We start from the raw sequence: 21,820 nt of genomic DNA on the forward strand, positions 1-21,820 counted from the left end.
AAAGGGAAGGCTTCAAGGATGGAAAGCACCATATCTCATATGGACACTATGCCTTTGAAAGAAGCAGCCCAAGTTTTCCTGTTTCTCTGTCATCTGCTGAAGGGCACAACCGCATTTGTTGTTTGTGGTACAGTTTCTGTCAGCTGAAAGGTTACTGAACAAAACCCCAAGCCTCATTCCACACACACAGAAAGGTAAAGCTACAAAAAAAGAAATTGTTTTTATGCCAAAAATTTTTACACAGAAGCTTGGAAGACAGTTGAGGGTGCTCGAATTTCCACTAGGGAATAAACTCTGGTGACCCACCTGTGTCAGGGCAAGAGAGAACTCGACCAGGGGACTCTCCGATTTGAGCAGCCCAAGTGTTTGTCAGGTTGTGGGAGTCTGAGGGCCGGAAGGCAAGACGGGTGGGGAGAAGGGCAGCGGCTTATCTCAGAGGAGGTCAAAAATGTTTCCGTGTCTCTATGGCTGCAATGGGAAAGGGGATGGGAAACGGGGAACAGCAGAGTGGCTCCGCATTTTTGTGTTCAGAGGGAAGTGAGAGATCAGAACAATCAAAACGGTCTACTCCATGTTGGTTTCTGGAATCCAATTTGGGAGAAGGACAGCTCTGATGGGAGCCAAACATAGCTACAGACAACCTGTCAGATACTTTTTAATTCATGTTCGTTACACAGGTCTGCCTACATTAAACTAGTACAAATGTGAAAGGAGAAATAGAAAATGATGCCCAAGGGAAGGGAGCACGTGTGAAACATGCTTCAATGAGCAGAAAAGTAGGGAAACCAAAAACTGCTTAATCGTCTTCAAGCACATTTGAAATCCGTTTACCATTAGTTCCGTTCAGTCTGTAGTACCAGTGTATGAAATTAAATACTGTAAAATGGTAATTTATTAAAGCAACAGTAAAGATTGTGAGGGAACTATCTCACATCATCCTGCAAACTAAGAAGTTATTTTATTGGAAAGAAACACACTCTGGTGGGTAACTGCAGTGTCCTATGTCCCTGGTACACAGCGGGGCATCGGGACACACACAGGTGCACCAGCCGCAAAGCAAGTGTCCTAAATGCATGCCTCTTTAATCTGCCAACACAAAAGAGATTCCTTTTTTTTCTATCTTGCTCAGAGGAAGGGTTTCTTTCCACTATTAAAATTCTTTTAATGTACAGAAAGGAACCGAAAAATGGGTCAATGATATTCAAGTCACTATGTGATCAGTTTCAGTTTTTGGCAGGGAAGTGATTTCACTCTAATTTTAAATACTTGCATGGTCTCATTACAGGCTAAAAGGGAGAGGGAGCTTCATCAGCTTCTGGTGACAAGCATACCAGAAGCCACAATTAAATGTACTCTAACAAGTTTATGCATCTTAGAATTAAAACATGAAAACGTTACAAAAAAGTATCTGTTCTCTTCATATGGGGTATCTGACCTTGAGTTTAAAATGGGCTGAAGCACGACATCACACCGACAAGGTCGTGTCCCTACTGTCACACGTAAAGCTGCAGGGTTTTTTCCTAATCTAAGAGTCAGGAATAGGTGTTATTTTGGTACTTAAATTTCAGACCATGTTTTTATTATTTGCTGTTCAGAAGCAGTATTATCTAGATTTGAGTTTTCAGGTCAAAGACAAAAGAATACACATGAAATAAAGCCTGAGAGTACCCTCGAAGGGAACACGTGACATCAGAAAGTCTGAAAGGGCACAAGGTCAGTGGAGAGACAGGGTAGGAGAGACTGCCCCAGTGAAGGGAAGAAATCCTTTGTCTGGGGAACTGGCAGCTTGGTTTCCACGGGGTCACTCATTTTCCCGTGGAGAACAGGCACAGGTATTGTCCTCTACTAGGAATCTCTATTACAAAGTCAAGGTTCAGGGGTCAGGACAACCCTTGAACCACTGATAGCTCTCGAGGAATGAAGAAACACATTAGGAAATATGTAAGTAAAATCATGTTTACAGGGTTTTAAAAAATGTGATTTTCTTTTTAGGCATGGAAGAAAATCTCTCTTTGGTCACATAGAGTGAGCTTTTTTTAAATGAGAAGCTTTGTCCTCTAAAATCCTCTTTCCTGAAGTTGATATTGTGCTCAAAGCTGGGTAACTATCATCTGTTCCTACTCCCCGGCCAAGATGGTCAACTAAACATTCCTTTTCCTGCGAGTTGTTATTAAGAAAACAGCTTGGTTTCCTTTAAAGTGGAGTTAAAATCACTGAGAAAATGACAAAACAAAAAGCTCCCGTCACTTGGGGGCCGCAGCCCAAAACTGAAGCCACCCTCAAAGTATCCCACAGTTCCACGCGTCACCTGGATTTTAAAGCCACGCATTCTGCTCAAGCTAACATTGGAAAGAAAGCACGATTCTTTTAAACATTTTTCTGAATCCGTGTAATCTTCCACTTTGGAAGAGACCTCAGATTTCCTTCCCCCACCCCTCGGTAATAGTAATGACTGGGGGAAACATCTAGTGGTAAAGAGTCCAACTTTCCTGAGGCTATAAGAAAAATACTGTATAAGTTCCTGAAAGTAGGCACAAGTCAAACTTGGTGGCTTTTCTTACTTAGCTTTGGAAAGCCAGTGTCACTGAACTGCCATTCATTCTTTAATCCATGATTTGACTTTAGGCCAGGCCCACATGAATACCTAATAGATGCCGGGAATCCTCTCCATTACTTTGACTCAAAAGTGCATGTAAAGCCAGTGTGAAATAAGCAGCAAAATCCATGTTCTATGCGGGTTCAGCATCAGGCAGGCTGAAAGGACAGGCTGTGTCTAGCGTGGGAAGCATCAGTGCCACGCTGAGGACGTAGATTCTTCCAGGAGGCACTGGGAGAAGGGGAATGACACAGGGACAGGATGTGACAGCACATGCCAAACTTGGAGATGTGGTCACTTTCAGAACCAGAACTTCAGGTCTTTACCTGGTCATGATCGATGTCCGCATCTCCTGTGATCACGATGCGTTTCTCAATTCTTGTTTCAGATATTCCACCTTTCACGGTCTAAAGGGGGGAGACGGCAATCATTAAAGCATGTTTATACATAATGAGGGGAAAGAGAACGGAGCACACTCAGACCTTCTGACCGTTAAGACAACGTGCACTGAGGGGAGAAGACTGATGTTCTGGAAACACCATTTTTAAGCTCGATAGAGATTCCTATTGTTAAAGTGGTAGCATCTGTAAGTATTCCTCAACTGAAAGCACCTTTAAAACTAATTTATCAAGATTCAGGTGAGATTAAGATAAGACAGATGCCATGAAATCCAAACAGTTCTGTTGGGACATTCCATTACAATTTCCCTGAATTTCTTTACTCCCAAGTGGCCCACTTGTTAAAGGAGGAAAGAAGAAATAATTCTTTGGTTTATGTAGAGTTACAAGGAATCCTAACAATTTAGGTACTTGATTTAGGTTTGAGAATTGCTTGACGTTATAGTTTTGACTGCTTGATTCTCATCATACAAATCCATTTGGTAATTCTGTTCATTTGGTTTAGTGCAGTAATAAAAAAAAAAAAAAGACTTGGATTTGGTTTAAGATACAGAAGGTACAGGAGGATGATATAAAGATATTCACTCAATGTTGATTTGATTACAGATTCTGCATGTGGCTGTGTCTGCTAACAAAGTCTGTGTGAATGGACATGGGGCAGGGTCCTGTGTGAACTGCCACAGAGTGACTGGCTTGGAACAAGCTGGCACAGCCTGGGACACGATAGAGGCTGAAGAGATCACGTGGCTGTGACGCTGAACTATGGACAAATACCGCACAGTCCTGAGAAAGCACACATCCAACCTCTGCAACTCTGTTAAGTTATACGCTAAGTCACAAGTCATAGCACTTTAATGTAAGAACCAAGGTAATCAGTAGCCTTGATAACTGGATACTTTTTTTTTTTTTTTAAGCTTATTTTGAGGGAGAGAGAGAGAAAATCCCAAGCAGGCTCCGCACTGTCAGCCCAGAGCCCAACATGGGGCTCAAACTCACAAACCGTGAGATCATCACCTGAGTCAGAATCAAGAGTCAGACGTTTAACCGACTGAGCCACCAAGGTGCCCCTGGATACACTTGAAAATGAGCATCAGTACCACCTTGCGTTTATGTGGCGTTTTTTAATTTACAAAGTTTCTGGTTGAAACACAGGGTGAGACCCGCATAAAAGATACATTTAAAACCTTCAAGCGCTAATGAAACATGAGAGGTAGGAGCAGAGGGAAACATGGGAAAATAACGCTGGAGCTAGAAATCGGAGGACGGCAGCACGCATCACAATCACCTGGAGGGCTCCTACAACCACCGCCAGGGTTTCTGCAGATCTGGAGTGGGGCCACGGGATTCACACAGGAATGACTGCTGCTGCTAGTCCGGAGCCAGACTTTAAGAATCATTGGTCATCTGGTGTTAGAGACTGAGAGAATGATCTGGAAAAATGCTCCCTAGCCATGGTAGGAGCATCTTAAATCAACGAGGGGAAGATTCGATTACTTGAGCAACTTGCTGAACATTTTGAATGACGGGTCTTCATTCACTTGCTTCAGTCAGGAGGGTTGATTTGTACTTGTCAAACGTACGCCTCCACTTGGACCACATTCTCTCTCTGCTCCTGTAGCTGTCTCATGTATAGTTATTCAGGACATATTTTTACCTCCTTGTACTTTACAGAACTACATTTGTCAATGGAGCCCAATTTCTCAGATACTTTAAATCCAAGCATTTTTACTCCACTGGCACTGTCTGCGTATTATTGTGAAGTGTGTATGGGAACAAAGAAACAATTCAGAAAAGATCCTGTTTGCAATGTACCACCACGGGCTGCTTTACCTTGGTGATGTGTGTTGTCGTCGTCGTCGACACGGACTCAGATGTGATGGTCTGTGCCGTCAGTAACGTCCCCGAGTCACCACCAGCCCCGCCATCAATCTTTGGACAGTTAGGGGGAAAAATACAAAGTAATGCTTAATTTCCATTATGTCGTCAGAGAAGAGCTTCCCCCCCCTCGCCCATCGAATGTGCATCTTTTGAAATCTTCCAGATCAGCAGGAAATGTTATCTGCCACATTTTGTAGATTTACTGAGCAGGAGGCTGGCTGGCATTCAAACAGAGTAAACGCAAAGGCTAAACGCACGTGGAGAAGCAAAACCCTGGGAGGGAGAAAAAGGAAGAATCACATAGAAAATGGGGCTGAAAGCTACAAGGGAATCAGGAGAGAATTTGACTGAAGGCCTTTTGCAGAAGACAGAAAAAGAAACTAGAGAACCAGACAGAGAAGTTTCCACAGTGACCAGAAGTGCTGAGTTCATTGTTTTTTAAGCACAGGCAGTAAAAACAGATAAACGTTTTCTTATTTAAGAAGCAACAGAACCTGACTGGGATAGACTAAACCTACGTGATTTGGTTATTTGCTTATCTCTAGTAGATTGTTCTAAATGACATTGTTCCTGTAATCGTTTGTTATGAGCATATATAGGGGTATGTATATTTTAACACGTATGCCTGCATGTTCTCTATTTATATCATATATAAATCCCATGCATATATCTAAATAGGTTTTAACTTGTTTCCTTTGATACTAAAAATGGTAGAAAGTTCTAGAGTTTACCAGGAAAAATATGAAACAAATGAATAGCCTATGAGTATATGTGATGACCACCATTCTGGTCTCCCTTCCTGACACTGACACAAGGAAATAACCAGAAAGCCCAGAGCCTTTCTAAGTTATGGGAAAATTTCTCTCACACTTGGGTCATGCACCTGTATTTACTAGGCCACTCACTATACTACAGACACACAAGTACATGCTCTCCTACCACACCCATTCATAAGAAACCTGTTTTTGCTTATATGGACCTATGCCCATATGTGGATAACAGATCTAAAAATAATTTTGAGGAATATTTAAACACACTCAAATTAAACCTTTCAAAAAATATTTTGAGAGAGGGCAATAATCTGCCCTCCTCCCCCATGGTACAATCCGACCAAAGGACACCGAATTTCTCAGTCGAGAACGTAGTTGTACAAATTTAGAAACAGTTCCATTCTGATATGATGAACACTTTCCCCTTTTTTGTTACCATTATGGTTAGACATCTTAATGCTTATTTCAAGTCTTTACAGAATCAATTTCTAAATCGCTACCTAAAATTAAAAACACAAATCTGGTAATTATTTGGACACAGAGCATCATATTTACAGAAGATCAACAACATGTCTTCAGAAAATAACCCCATGTGACGGAGAAGCTCAGATGTGTATGTGGACTTGGCAAGCAGGAATGGGATGACTGGATCCATCTTCACGGAGTGGGGGCGGGGGGGGGAACCTAACTTCTACCAATCCACAAATTATATCAGATCCAATAAACTTTGTTAAGACTCCCAAAATGACTTATAATAATATGAACAAGACAGGTACTGCCTGTCCTAAAATAATCGTGTGGATGCTTCCCCCTGTAATTACTGGATCACCAACGTGACTACAGCTCTCGGTCTCAATCTAAGAAGCAATATAGCAAGTTAGGTAGTTGAAGCGCAGTTATGAGCCGGGGATACGGAAAGCTACATTGAAGTCAGAAACACGTAAACTGGAAGACAAATGAAAACAGAAACAAAGGAAAAAAGAAGTCAAAGAGTCCAAATCTAGAGTTTTTGTACCTGTGGAGACTCATATGTGATGGTTTTGGTCTCAGTTTGGACAATAGGGACTTCCTTGGTGGAGATTTCTGTCCTTTGTGAGGCATCAGAAATTGTTACCATCTCTGTTTTTACCACTGGTGGCTGAGGTGGAAAGGAAGGGAAAAGTAAATTCTAGAGGTAATGAAGTAAAAGTGTTTAATGGAGCCTTCAAAAATAATTGGAAAAAAATATCCAAGCACGCACTCATGCACAAGAGTATAGGTAAACAAAAGATACAAAAGAAAGACACTTTCCTTCAAACATCATAGTAGATGCATGCATGCGTGTGTGTGTGTGTATTCTTCATATATATATATATATATATATATATATATATGAAGAATAAGCTAACATAATGGCTCCCTAAATTATGGTATACTTCAAGTTACCATGGTCCCAATTACATGTCAAATGTGGCATGGAATATATACTTTAGCTCTGGGGCAAGTTACCATAAAATGGAACAGAAAGCAAAATGGAATGAACTATGTGAAGTGACAGGTCTCAATTTTTACTACGTTTTAAAGAACCACATGGTTTATGTGAAGGCTGTCTTTAATGGCCACATCAGCTAGGGAGATGAAGAGTTGCCCCTTCCCCCCCAAAAGGACTCTTCTATCCTACTGACACAGATATTCCACTTTCGGAAAGAATATCTTCAGGTATGATTTTTTTCAATCACACTTGTCTAAAACTCGCGGTGCTTCTTTTGTGTTACATAAGTTAAGACATTATATCTGGAGTTACTCCGCCAACATGGCATTAAGGCTCTGAACAATTAAAACATTAAAGAACAGGGTCACGGCCTGTTAGCATTGTAGTCTGCAGAGCATGTATGTTTAATACAACACCAGACCATACTACTACCAAAATACTACAGTTCTTTTTCTGAGAGAAAATTCCCAGATGTAATTATTTAAAGAGGAACAACCGTATATTAAACGCAGAAAATAAGAGTGTTTGAAGGCTCTTGAAATGTCTTCTCTGAAGTGAAACAGGAGGTTGACAAGTAACGTAGTAAAAATCCAATTAATTATTTCAAGACAAAGTCACTTCACTATTTTCCAGCCCATCAAAGAAAGCAAATATGGATAATGCCTACATCGTGGGCATTTAATTTTAGAATCGAGAAAGTCTCATGGTAGCAAACCTTCCCTCAATGTAACTTCGACTCTCAATTCAGAGACACTGTACCTCATGACCAAGACTTAATCTACCAGGAGTGTGGAAAGTTCTCTTTCTTGAAGAGAAAATGTTAAAGACTCCTATCCAATGTAGATAATCGACAAAACAGATGATCAACCTGCAAATCATCCAGAATGGAGGACAGGACAGAATGAGGAGAGGATCCTCCTCTCGAACAGTCTAGCCTCTGGCTGCCCACAAGGAAAGAAAATGCTCTTCACCGATCCACACAATCCCAGGAATCTAAAACCAGCAATCACAGCGGTATTCGAGAAATGTTTTTTCATCACTGCCGGATGCTGAACTAAGAGCACCATGGTAATCAGAACCAGTTGCCATCGCTAAAAATCTAAAGTTGAAGGGAGAACGAGCCAGAAGGTCAAACCCAATCATGACAACAGCACACACACTCACACCGACCGTTTGTCAACGATACAGATACAATTTTCTCATTAAACCAACGAAAAAGGCATTTAGCACAAGGAAGCAGTGCAACTAAAGACAAACAGTTGAAAACATCCAAAACATGCAAAGAAAAATTTAAATGTGCAACGAGAAGGGGGGTGGGGGGGGGGGGGAATGGTGTGGCTGTTGGAGGCAAGTTTTACTCTGTCAGGTGCGTCCAGGTGCAGTAAAGAAGCCAGAAACCACGAACCGAGCTGGCAGAGAATCAACAAAGTAGTGCTTTCCCCCGTCCTCCCAGGAGAGACAAAGCCCGGAATCTCGCTGGAAACAGCCCGAGGAGGATTGGGAGGGCAGGAGAAGGAGGAAGGCAGGTGGTCTCCACCTGAGAAACAGCTCTAGAGTTTAGCTCCCCGCTCGGGGTCTCCCATTTACCTCGGAACAACAAATAATTTGTGGCAACACATCAATGTCAACATGAGACACCTCTCCGTTAACTTTATGCTGCTCGTCCTCTGTTTCTTCGCTCATGTCTTGCTTAATAGCGCCTTCGTTTACACTCTTCTCTGCAGATAGCTTTGGGGCCACTACCTTCTCCCGGATCACTGTTTCTACTGCGCTTACACTGGCACCTGCTTGTCTGCCTGGGCTGGCTTCTGGCACTGCTTCCTCCCTCTCTACTACCTTGGCTGCTCGGCCGGCTTCTTCCTCCACCTCTTCGTCATACTCCTCCTGCTCTTCCCTTATGGTGCCCTGGGTCACACGGTGGTGGGGCCGGTACTCGCCCACGTCTTCCTCCTCCTCGCTCTCGCTGCCGCTGCTGCTCTCAGAAGACAGGGAGGTGGAGTCTTTCTGCGTCAGAGGCTCCACCTTACGGGTCTCCCCAGGACCACTCCCAGGTGATAGCTCTTTACCGTTCATTTCTTCTGTGATTACTCTTTCGTCTTTCCCAACCTCTGCCTGCTGCTTCTCCTCCACTACATTCAGAGTCTCATGTGAACTCTGTACGGGGAAAAAAAAAAACGGATGAGGGGAAACAAAAATATATGAATAAATAAGCACGACGGAAACCAAAGTTAGCTGATGGTAGGTTCATGGCATGGAGAGAAACAAAAGATGATTATGATGGCTGACTGAAAGGGAAGCGGGGAGAACGTGAGGGGAGTCGGAAACATCGGGCAATGGTGTTAACATGGAAAAGGGGAGAACCTTAGCAGCATCACTGGCTCCAGTGCAAGGCCCTTCTGACTCGGGAGCGCGTTTCTGCGGAACAAAAAGCAACCGAGGACACAAATCAATAAAGTTTTACACCGCAACACCCACCAAAACAAACATCTGACACCGCGAGGACAGAACAGCGAGAATCGACAGCTACAAAAACCTTTGCTCAAGGTCACGTGAAGGACAATCCACACAAATGCAAAAAGCTTACAAAAGGAAACAAAAGCACAAAATTGCCAGCGTCCTCCCAAAGAAATAAAATGCTTTTTATTATGGTTATACCTGTAAGCTCTACTTATTTAGTTGAAAAGGTAGAGAGGAAAACGGAATTGTACCAAAGCCCACTGATTACTTTAAAGTGGAAATTGTGAAACTTCTAAAACCTGTTCAATAAACAGTTTTGACTTTAATCTGACTATGAAGCCTGGCCTGAAACCCTGATTCCTAAATGAATATAGCACTAATGAGACGGCACCTTTATTTTTTGCTGGCTCCTTTAAAAAACAGCTATAATGGGCAAAATTATAGTGGGTCTCACATAGCTATTAACATAAAAATGTTGTCGTTTCAGAAATGGTTATTAACCTCCCCAACTACATTATAGATTAGCAAAAGGGATATTTTAACATTAGGGTGGATGTCAATGATGGCTCCAAGTGTTTTCTTAGAATTCAACTTCTCCAACTAGCATCTTTGGAAACCAAAATGAACCAAGTTTATTATCGGAGATATTTATTCCTGTCCCCTGCAGACATCTACTTCTTGGGAGTAAATTTACTCTAATTAAGTAGTACAGTACCTAAATGTTTAATAAGTGCCTGTTGACCAAATACATTAGTGATATAAAGGTCTATAATCACCAGTGTAGAAACTCTTACAAAGGAGTTTTCAAAGCTTACAATTTTTCTGAAACTTATTTTAAAATGGGGGGGGGGGGGGGCGGCGGTGACAGCTACTCTGCATGGGCAAAAATGAAGCCTGGCTAGGCTTTTTAACATTCAGGTGACATGATAGCCTGTGATCTAACTTAAAAGTAATTCTGCTAGAGACAGTAGCCCTGCTTATTTAGATGGTATCTCCATGCTGAATGGAGCAGGGCAGTGCGCCTCTGAACCATCGGGGCAGACGTGAACCCCGTTCCAAAGCTACCAAGGTACTACTTGGATTGGAGCCGTTTCCTAGAACAGACAGCAGCATCCCAAATTTATCTGCACCAGGGATGTGGACAACAACCATGAGCAAAAGGCCCTAAAAAGGCACACTTCTGACAGCACCTATCAGGATATACTCACTCTCTCTGATCCGTGCTGTTATTCTTAGATGCATAGTAAGGAAATGTTTTCACTGCCCCAAATTAGTGCCATGTAAAAATTATGTTACTGACAGATAAAAAAAAAAGATATCCTCCCAGCTTTATGGAAAACCCAGAGGTTTCAGATATTAAACTGGAACTCTCTGAAACTCTTTTGATAAATAACATTTAACTGTAACTATAAACTTCTTTATCAGTAAAGATATCCAGTGATCAGAACATTTCTAAAGCAGACATTCCATTATTGTGATGCCAGGTCAGTAAATTATTTATTATTTAACCCCAGACAGCCAGATGAGTTCTGCCCAAGTTCAGGGAATCTCTTAGGGTCATTCCAAAAAATGAAAATAATTATTTCACTGAGAATGGCAAACGTTTCATATTTGTGGACATAAGCAGAATGGTAAAAAATAATCAGCCATCAGAAGATGCCTGAAAGACATTTAGGCTTTAAAAACTTTTCTGCGGAACATACTTAGCTTCTACTAGATTGAGGGTTGCCTTTCACAAAACAACTCAGACTCTGTTCCTTAGTGGTTTTAAAGGATTCTCTGAATTTAGGCAGATTTTGGGGGTGGGCAGGGAACCAAAAGCCGCAGGAGAAACATCCAATCTGTACAGTTTTCCCACATGTCCAAATTCAGTCATTATTTCTTGAATGTTTCTCCCAGGAAGAGTTAATTTTACCAATGAAAGCACCGGAGAGAGGGGTTCCTAAATATTCAAAAAATAAAAATCACTTTTCATATGTGGCTTTCGAAAACAGGGGAAACAAAGTAAAATGCACCTCTGGCAACCGTGAGAAGGGCGAGGAGGAAAGCTTTTCAGAAGGCGCATTAGAGCTCACAACAGTGCCCTCTGCTGTCCAAGTGGTGGCTGAGGTGAAGGTGGCTTTCATGCTACCAGAAAAGCCCTTTTCACTAAACAAAATTGACATTATCTCCTCTTCTAGGCTCTAGAGAGGTCAGAAAAGGAAGAGCAAAGAATTAACAATAAGTCAGAACAGACAGCAGTGACCTATTGAAAGAAAGGAAAGGTTACACAAGAAAGAATCACAGAACAGCACAAACTAAAAGAAAGGCGAGGGTTCTGCGAGATTCGAGCAGGCATATGTTGGCGTTTTGCCTAAATGCCAGCTTTCCACTCTGAGATTCTGATAGCTCTAACCTACGGGAAACAGCTCAAATGCCTTGGTTTATCACTGAAGCTTTATTTACAAACTGAGCACAACCGATCTACCCACACACCGAACACTTTCACATATTCCTGAAGTAGCTACTCGGCGTCAGCCTCTTTCTGTACAGAACGGTCTCCTCGGTGGCCCCTACTCTTGCAACACGAATTCCTGTGTAAGAGCTTGAATGACCCCCACCCTCCTGCCTCCCTGGGCCCTGCTAATTTTGTCATCTCTCTGAGGTCCACTTGACATTCCATCTTGTGCACGGCCTTCCCTGCCCATGCTAGCTCCCCCAGGGTGACGTACCATAGGAACGGTCTGTACAACGTGTGCTCTGACAGCAACCCACGGAAATCCCTAGACACGCTAAATATGCCATGGAATGAAGAAACAGTGCTTTGCTTTGTTCAGCAAGAACCAGGTAAAGAAAAAAATTCTCAACAGGAAGACAGACTCAGAGGCGGAAATTCAAGGGAGTGACGTGAAAATCACCTGTCCCTGAAAAACCACAAAGGCACATTTAATGTTCACACTGTGGTCCTTAAACAGGAGTCCCTAACCTGTGTGAGGGCACAACAGGAAAGCCTGGGACTGTCCCGGGTACCTGTAATGCCAACAGTAAAGAGTCACCATAAAGTGAACGTCAAAATTGTGTAAGAATGCTTCCTCAAAAACTTGAGTGCTCCGAGAGCTTAAAGATGAATGAATGAATGAATGAATGAATGGCATTTCTGAGATGCCACTTGAAACAGTACACTAAGAAGGGTGAGGAGTAGGGACAATGACATGAAGTGGGTGTGGTGCAGAAGCACTTGCAATATTCAGGAGAGAAAAAACATCTTCTAGGTTAATTCAGCTTAATTACAATCTCCGTAGTTACACCATCCCTCTGGGTCGGGTGGGTAGAGAGTGTCCTTCCCAGTAAGAGAGCACTGGGGAGTTCAAATAAGTGCCATGCATTTAATTATTCAATAAAATATCTTCATAAGTACCTTAAAACTACAGTCTATGGAATCTCTACTGGACTCATGAGAATTTTTTATACAAGCATATAATTCTTACAGCTGAGGATATATAATCGTTATTTACTAAATGCAAATGTATTACATTAAGTGATTTGGTTTCCAGCTTTCTCCCAAAATCATATTCAAATTGAAGTCATTTTGAAAACTTGCTGTATTTATTTTTAGACAAGAACTGTTTTTATTTTCATCTCTAAAATCCATATTCTAGAAATTTAGAAAATTTGGTCAAATTAAGGCTCTTCTGCATAACTTTTTATTTCACACTCATTAAGGATTACAATTTAAAGACAATCAAGAAACCCTACAAAATCAGTAGCAAAATGAAGATGTGGCAAAGACAAATTGAAAAGATATTCTGTTAAAAGTCCAAACACTCCAGTACACTTGACTGCTCACACACTTTCAACTAATGGTAGTGAAATGTTATTGGTGGGGGATGGGGGTTACAATGTAAGTGGCCAATAAATGTTGGGTGAATGGATGAATGGGTGGATGGATGACTGCAGTTACAACCATCCACATACATGTCAAATAAGAATATACTTTCCTGCACGTGCTAGAGAGGAAAAAAAAAAAAAACACACTTCAAGTATAAATAAACCATTTGGGAGTGGAAGAGGGTCAATTCCAGATTGAAATTTCACGTAAGATCATTTTAATGTAAGTTCTAGAACAATTAGTGAATGATTTCTATTGCACGTGGTTTCTATTGTACAATACTAAAACCATGACAGGCAGGAAAACAGTAATTTTAAACATCTTCACCCAAATCCCAATGTTTCCTACTGCCAAAAGTACAAAGGACATCATTTTAAGTTGATCAGATGGTGCCATCTGACTCGCTTCTGGAGGATAAATTTTCAAAACTATGTAGTATTTCAAAGCATATGATATTAAAGTCATTTTTACATGAAGAGTCTGACAGGCTTTGGATTTCAGGTTAACCTTTCAAGTATATAAATATGCCACTTGGTTTAGCTTTATGACATTATCTTTCTCATTTGCAGTGCTCTGGAAATATTTCATCTCAGCTACACCTCTAATGCCTTTAGGGCAAGACTTCATTTTCCATTTATTTTGCCTCCTCCCACTGTATGTCCTGATGAATGCTACGGTCTACTGATTAACAAAATCAGACTTTGTGGAACAGGAACACATTTTCCTTTTCGCTGATTTCTGCTCTCACTCACACCCACCTATGACCCCATTCCTCATCCAGCACCAGAGAGATCTCTGTCCCGCAAGTGGGACTAGGTTATTGCCCAGCCCAAAGCTCTCCAGTGACCTCCCATCACTCCTACTCGAATTCCAAATTGGCAGCGTGGTCCTTAAGATCCAGAGTGACCTTCTGACCTCTGACTTTTCCTAAGCCCTTGGCCTTTGGCCTTTCAGTTCCTTAAACTAGCTCCTGTCTGGGGGCTATTGCGTTTGTTCTTCTTTACACATGAAAAGAATCTTCACATGTCTGTCCCCTTCTCATCGTTAAGGTCTCAACTCAAATGCCATCTCTTCCTGAGCACAAGAGCAAAGCAGCCTTCCCGATCACCTTCTAACACGACACTGTATTTCATCTTCTTAACACTCATTTCTTAGTACCCTAGAGTTTCTAATTCCTAATTAACAGATCTCCTATCTCCCCCACTGGACTCTAAGCACTACATTCCCAGCAAGGAGCAAGATGGCCAGCCAGCTAAGCAAAATTAGTAGAAACAGAAGATTAAGAATGTAAAAGCAATGGAAAGCTAACTTCCTTAAGTAGTATCAGATATTTCATATATGTAGGGAGCGCAGAGATCAGAGGGGCTGCACCAAAGACACCAAATCTTTTCTCCCGTTAAAAAGCTTAAAAATGAAAATCCACAAGGCTTCCAAGGGTCGTTAGTAAAACAGTAACCTACCTCACACGTAATGTGTTAGTTTAACACCACCGCAGCGTGCACAAGTGTTGTACTAACGGTGCATTTTCACACGAGATCATGGTTTCCCAACTGTCAGCCACATACATCAAAATCAGGGGTCATCTACCACCCAAACTGGTTGATATGTCTGCCTTTTAAGTTGTGGAATGTCCAAATAAAGTACTCCTGCAGGGCGCTGTTTCTCACTAGTGATCCCCTCTTTCTATGCACAGAAATGAAATTTTTTGAATGCTTGAAAATTTTTTTTCAAAAACATTTTCGGTTGATACATAAGAAAAAAGGAGTATCCCATGGCCGTGGACAGAAGTACGAGGAAAAGGGGAAAAAGCAAGCGGAGATCCAAGGATGCAAGGTGAACACCTTGTCTGCCTCCTGGACTTTTTCTTCAACTGTCCGTGTTGCCGCTCTCTGATGCTTCTCCTTCACGGATAAAATATCCTTGAAAAGATGGTCTCCTTTGCTCTATTGTTTTAAACAATAGACATAATCAACAGATAAGACAAGTACATTACATCTATAGCAACACAGACATAAAACAACCGTATGGCTCAGCAGGACAAACCAGATGAAGCGGCACATAAAGGGGGACAAAACCTTAGCATGTCATCAGACACGATTTCTCCAGAAAACACAACACTCTAGAGCTGACTGCTGACACATGGGCACTAATAGCTCCAGGAAATCTGAAAATAACAATTTAAGTTGTTGTATATACAACTTGATGAGCCTCTGGTGTTTTCAATCTTAATGTTGCCCTAAGTTGTTGTTTTTTGTTTTTGTTTTTTTTTTTCAGTTCAGCAATGGTTTCTGCTTCTGCTCTTGTAGAACTAGTTTCCTGTCATGGTCACAAACTTGGAAATTTAAAGCAACTAACAGCTTTGCCTTCTTAAGAAAAAGTGAGTAAAAATAGCATGAGACTAACGCAAATGCATACACATTGGGTAAAATTCAAGCCAGACTAGATAGATGATGAATTAAGGAGAAGAGAGGGCTGTAAGGAAAGGGGGAAAGATGAAATTGTCAGCTAACACCTTTATACGACTTTTTAAAATAGCATATTTAAAATAGCATAATCAGAATTTCCTCAAACATGATAAATGAGTCCATGAAAGTTTTTCGTTGGTAACAGATTTTGGAGCATTAGAAAGTAAGAGATGTAGATAAAAACGAATGGAGAAATAAATTGAGACTATATTGTAAAGGCAATACTTATATTGGTGGTGGGGAGACATAAACCATGGAAAGAAAAAGAGTGAGTGTGGAGAGACGTTACAGTTGAAAATCCTTTTAAAATACTAGTCTACATTTCATTACTAAGAAGCTTCAGTACTAAATCGTATTAACATTTTGCAAACTTTCAACAGAGCTCATCAGCTTTCAGAGCTAAGTTTAACACTTTACCCTCACAGTAAATACCTTGTAACATTCTAAATATGATCTATATTCCTGCACCCCTTTAATGATTAATTATTGTTTAGTAAACTCTTATTTCAGTCGTTCATAACAAAAAACCTTAATGCAACATAGTAATGCCAGTTTCTAAGTCACCAATATGACATGTCATTACTACTAATTTACTTGAGTAAAAATAGTGAAAGTACTTTGCAACTTTCAAAAAAATTTTAAAAATCATACAATGTACTAAGAACGAAGTCAATAAGTATTACATTGTTAATATTTAGTATTTAAAAAGTTGTTAGCAATTACATTAAAAAAAAAAAAAAAAAGAACATTTTCTAACTTCCTGAGAATCAACATAGTATATTAGCAACCTGAGTTTTACTGAAGAGCTGGAATGAGACATATAGCCAACAAAGAGCTAGTGACATACCCCTTGTGTCTGTAGGGACAGAGGTGTGATACGTCGTTTTTCCCATTCATTAGGGCGCGGCTCAGGTGTGGATTCCATAAAATTGCGCTTGAGTTCACTAATGCTAGCCTGATGTCTCAGTATGTCCTCCTGGGCCTTATCGAGGTCCTAGCAATATGTAACGTAATAAAGGGCGGAAATCCAAAAGGAAAAAAAAAGAAGAAAAAGAAAAAGAAAAACCCAGCAGGACAAAAATAAAAAAAACCAAAAAATAAGACAGAGCAAACTTATGATTAAAAAAACATAGTAAAGCAAGAAAAATGCCAAGTCTCAAAAGCCATATTATCACCTATGAATATAAGGAGTTCATCAAAATTGGAAAATAAAGCCAATGTGTAATTTTTTTATGGTTCACATTTTAAAAGGTTCTAATTTCTTCTCTGTTTAGAATTTTTAAAGAAATAACTATTAACATTATCAGAAGGACGTCATAGAACTACTGGTACTCAAAAATGGCTAATGACCTTCTTCCTAAAAATTGGACTTAAAACGCAGCCTATGACTTTGTTCCTGCAAATTTACCTGTCTCATGAAGGCTATCACTACAGCTGCATTCTGTGAACATAGTAAATCAAGTAAAAAATAGAGAAAGGTACTCAGAAGCACATTTGGCTTGATGGGAAAGCCAGACCAAGATCATCAAAAAAAAACAAAAAAAAAAGAGAGAGAGAGAGAAAGAGAAAACCAAGGGTTGACTTTTTCCAGGAAATCCTAGCAATGGCTTTTAACAGTTAAGGAATAAAAATAATGGCTTCCAAAGGCTGCTTCTGTTCAGCCTCTCTATAAGAGTGAGCCTCCCATACGGTTTCATGTGCTTGCCAAGCACAATTGTGAGGCCCAGTCACCCCACATACCAAATGGTCCTTATTCAGAAAGAGTTACAAGAAAAACCGCCAGGTCAATTTGCACTGGAGCAGGCCCTGACAAATGGTATTGGTGGGAAGTTTTAGGTTGGCCCCGATAAACTGTATTTGTGGGAACAAAAGGTAACTAGCGTCCAGGAAACAGTGTTAAGTGAATTTTAAATGTTTTCTTACATTTCAAAATCACAGGGCCGCCCATGGATTATAGCTTTCATCGCACTCCCAGAGGAACAGGTCATGCATCTGATAACATTAGATAGTCCACATTCATGCACAAGCATCACAGCTCATCTACGAGCTTCTGTAGCCATTTGCAAAAACTCACGATCATCTAAAACTCTTTGCATGGCATGGGAAAATGACTGTGGCTTGAGATCAGGCACATTTCTTGCATTTGTTCAAAGCAATGTTACATATTACAGTTCAGAGCATTTTAGTAAGTTAGGCAAAACACATTTCCAATAGTTATCAAAGCTGCCAAAAGCAACCAGATTAGTCAGATTACTGAGAATTGCAGTTCTCCAAATGAATACGTCGCCATTTTACTACCATAAAATAAGGGGGAAAACAGAAACACGTTCTCGTGTGACACGGGGAATATATTTTACATACCTTATTGGTTGCCTGGGTTTTCTTTTTTTTTGCCCCCCCCCCTTTCTTTCCCACTCTCTTTTTAATCAAAACAATCCATTAACATATTTTCCAAATGTAATACTTTAAGTGGACCACATTCCTAATTGCATGGATTTTAGCAACTCCCCCACTCCCCCAAATTGCGAATACAGATTTAAAGCCATTTAATGCCAGATCAACACATATCTGTTCTGGTGAATATATATTAAGGACGGGGTGTTACTTGGGATTCTATACCCCGGAGGTAACCCATTAGGGAGAGAACAGATTTACCTGCAGAACTTCAGTAAGAGCAATAGATAAAAAATTTTACTCATTTGATTACACAGAACTTTTTTTTCCCAGTTGTCACTTTGAGAACTTCTCGTAGATATACTCGTACCTAAGCCACTTTAAGGGAACAAAATCGGACTGGTAACATGCACTCCCGAGTTGAAGTGTCCCCCATGCATTCCATGCACCGTGCTTAAAGAAAGTTGCCAGCCAGCCTGTGCGTGACCTCCCGTCCACAGCAGCCTGGCAGCCATTAGGACAGAGTTGTTTTCTTAAATTATACAAACCTCCAACATTAAATTGCTATGTCTGACATAAATATTATCCCCTTCTACTCTCAAGGAATTCTTCTGTGAAATTAAATCACACACAGGGGGAAAAGGCAAATAAACATAAGTGTATCAGTCGACAAGCACCAAAAATGACCCAGAGTTGGCTAGTCCAAGACATTAACATAAAAGTGGAATAAAAAATCTTAAGAACCTAAAGTCACAACAAGCAAAACTCACAGATCATCCCCGAAGTGCATCACACACCTGCCCCCCCACCCCATACACACACACACACACACCATAATAATGGTGCACAGCAGCCACTAGGTATTTAATTCAGGGGGAATAAATATCCACCTCCTCCAGCTGTGTCTTCTCTTCTTTCCTCTTCACCTGAAAGTCATACAGCAAATGGCCAGAAAGAAGGGGGTGGGGGTAATCGTAGCAACTCTACATTGGTGCACAGAAGCTGTATTGGAACTGAAATGGTGAACCGATTACCAACCTTTACTGTTTGGCCCTCAGAAGATGCAGAACATTAAGCCACTTTGGTCTTTCTTCACCTACATTGTTGCACAAATGGTGGAACTAGGCCTTTTTGCAAAGATGGAATGGAAGATGGAAGCTTCACTCTTTCTCAGTCCCTAGATTATGTGCTCCTTTTGAATGTTTTTACTCAGAAATGAAAATATGAGAGTGTAAAAATGGCATAATTCCATCTGTCCTCATTGGAAAGGTCTAGAGCAACGAGTGATGAGGGCAAAGTATAATGATGTAAAAATTTCGTTTTCACTTTATATCGGGGACAAATATTCACCCTGTTATTCAGTTCTTTAACATAGATTTCTTTCCTTGGGAAGAAAACTGGCTTATTTTGCTACTTGCATGTTAAAATTGTACTTAAAAATACTCCTATTTTATAGCCACTTTTCTTTCATAAAATTCTTTAAATAAGAATACTTTTTAATGTTGGACACTTCTCAGTCTCTAGTGACCCAAGAAAAGGAAAAAAAAAAAAAACCAAAAACCTGTAAATCTAAACTAACTCATGGAGATAAAAAGTACAGCATATGGAATCTAACTCATGGAGATAAAGCACAGCATAGGGAATATCATCGATAATACTCAAGTAATGTCATATGGTGACAGATGGGGACTAAGTAACATACAGAACTGTCAAATCATTGTTATACACCTGAAACTAATGGAACACTGTATGTCAATACATAAATTAATGTATTAAATAAATAAAATTTTAAAAATTTAAATAAATAAATAAATAAATACAGAAATGACTACCGACTTCAAGGAAAGGCATAGCAAGAAACAAAAATAATGATTCGGAGACCGAAAGACAGCAGTTTAACCCTTACATGTTAATTACAGCAGGATCATATATATTCCTTCTCTTCCTAACTGGAATGATAGTGTCAAATCTGAGAGTTCAAAATGCTTTTTTTTTTTCTTTTCTTCAAACCATTCAAGTATTTTTGAGGTAAGCAGGGAGTCCAGAGGATCTTTTTATCCGAAGGGAAATAGAAGACAGAGCTACCCAACAACCTATTAAGGATCATCTTCCAATTCCTTCGTCAATATTTAATTCTCTACAATGCCAATCTGTGGCATTCTTCAGGTAACCTTTAAGAATAGTGGTTTCTCCCACTATGCCTAATCATAGCATTACCTTTACAGTCTTCTTCAAGTGTGCTCTAAATTTTTGTGGTCTACTCTGTGGACAGTACCCACAGGACATGAGACACTAAGTCTTCAGACCACATTTAGCAAAACAAAAACATACCGCACACGTTAGTACTAACCTAGTAGTGCAGTGGTAGCCCTATAAAGGGATAAAAACCCTCAAACCAGACACCTAATTTTAAATAAAAGGACGCTAAGAAGCCCAACCTTAAGGCTAATCGTCTGAATTTTCAAAGAGCTGTGTTTCATTCTTCATATGTATTTCTTCAAAAGAAACTAGTATCTTCCTTACAAATACTTGACAGTTGACCCTTTCATAGAACTACATGATTTAGTGTTAAAACAATGACCACGACAACAAAAACTAACCGAAATTCATCTGGTTCCCAAACGGTACAATAATAGGGAGACAGGGAATTTCTGAGATTAGGCCTATAAATGTCAGGAGTAAAAGGTTACAGATACATCCTCATAAATGCAAGAAGAACGAGCTTGGCTTTCTAAAGAGAAATAACAATGCTAAGGAGTTGTACTAAAACACATCAGTGACAGTTATGTCCACTGTGTCCTAAGTTCTACATCAAAACAGCTTCCACCCTAAAGGAACAGCACTGATATCTGCAAAACAAACAGACCCCATTATGGATTGTTAAGGGGAACACAGGTTTCCTTCTTTTTTACATTTAAAACATTTTTTACAAAGACCGAGCATGGTCTAGATATTTACAAAATCATCCTATCATAACTTTGCTCTCAACTTAGAATGTGTGGACCTGGTCTATGGAAATCAGTGGAGGGCACGTGCTTATTTACATGTATTTCTCATGCACTAAAACACTGTATGTGAAAATGTGTGGCTCATACTACTTTGAGGGTAATCGGTGGTGAAATTTATGCACATGTTTACACTCTACATTATGAAGACATAAAATGAGGTGTAGTTTTGTTGGCCCCACAAACTCAAGCTTATGTAGGAGTGCCAGCAACTGCTTCCTCTTCCTCTGTTTTGTCATTCACGTCACAGTCATAAGAAACATTAAAGGAAGTGGCTTTAGCCTCCAGATAGCAGAGGGACAGAGCCAGAGGAAGGGAAAAGGTGAGAGAAAAAGGCACTGACTGAGAAGCAGAGAGAAGTAGTCCAAAGATAAGGATGAGGGAAGGAAGGAATGAAGGGGAGGTAATAGGAATGTAGTGCTGGACATCAGTGGGGAGGAAGGAGACCCAGACTTTGGGGAGGCTGGGGAAAGCAAGATAACCGTCTTCATCGAGAAGGGAGGGGAAGCTAGGCGGAA

General features: G+C 40.4%; 1 protein-coding gene across 21 annotated transcripts in view; it reads right to left on the reverse strand.

The window, feature by feature from the left end:
* Positions 1-21,820, reverse strand: part of EPB41L2 (erythrocyte membrane protein band 4.1 like 2) — a 219,777-nt gene that overhangs the window by 18,689 nt on the left and 179,268 nt on the right. For 9 of the 21 annotated variants that reach the window (XM_049654346.1, XM_049654342.1, XM_049654345.1 and 6 more), the window contains 8 exons: positions 18,846-18,908; positions 16,751-16,897; positions 15,280-15,381; positions 9,475-9,528; positions 8,701-9,267; positions 6,658-6,780; positions 4,825-4,923; positions 2,923-3,003 (listed from right to left, as the gene is read on the reverse strand). In XM_049654346.1, the coding sequence (XP_049510303.1) occupies positions 2,923-3,003; positions 4,825-4,923; positions 6,658-6,780; positions 8,701-9,267; positions 9,475-9,528; positions 15,280-15,381; positions 16,751-16,897; positions 18,846-18,908 (1,236 nt within the window). Of the gene's footprint in view, positions 1-2,922; positions 3,004-4,824; positions 4,924-6,657; positions 6,781-8,700; positions 9,268-9,474; positions 9,529-15,279; positions 15,382-16,750; positions 16,898-18,845; positions 18,909-21,820 lie in introns of those variants that run through there. The other 12 variants (XM_049654354.1, XM_049654356.1, XM_049654351.1 and 9 more) reach the window with 12 other exon arrangements.

The sequence above is a fragment of the Panthera uncia genome (genome assembly GCF_023721935.1).
Source record: "Panthera uncia isolate 11264 chromosome B2 unlocalized genomic scaffold, Puncia_PCG_1.0 HiC_scaffold_24, whole genome shotgun sequence".
NCBI classification, from domain to species: Eukaryota; Metazoa; Chordata; class Mammalia; order Carnivora; family Felidae; genus Panthera; species Panthera uncia.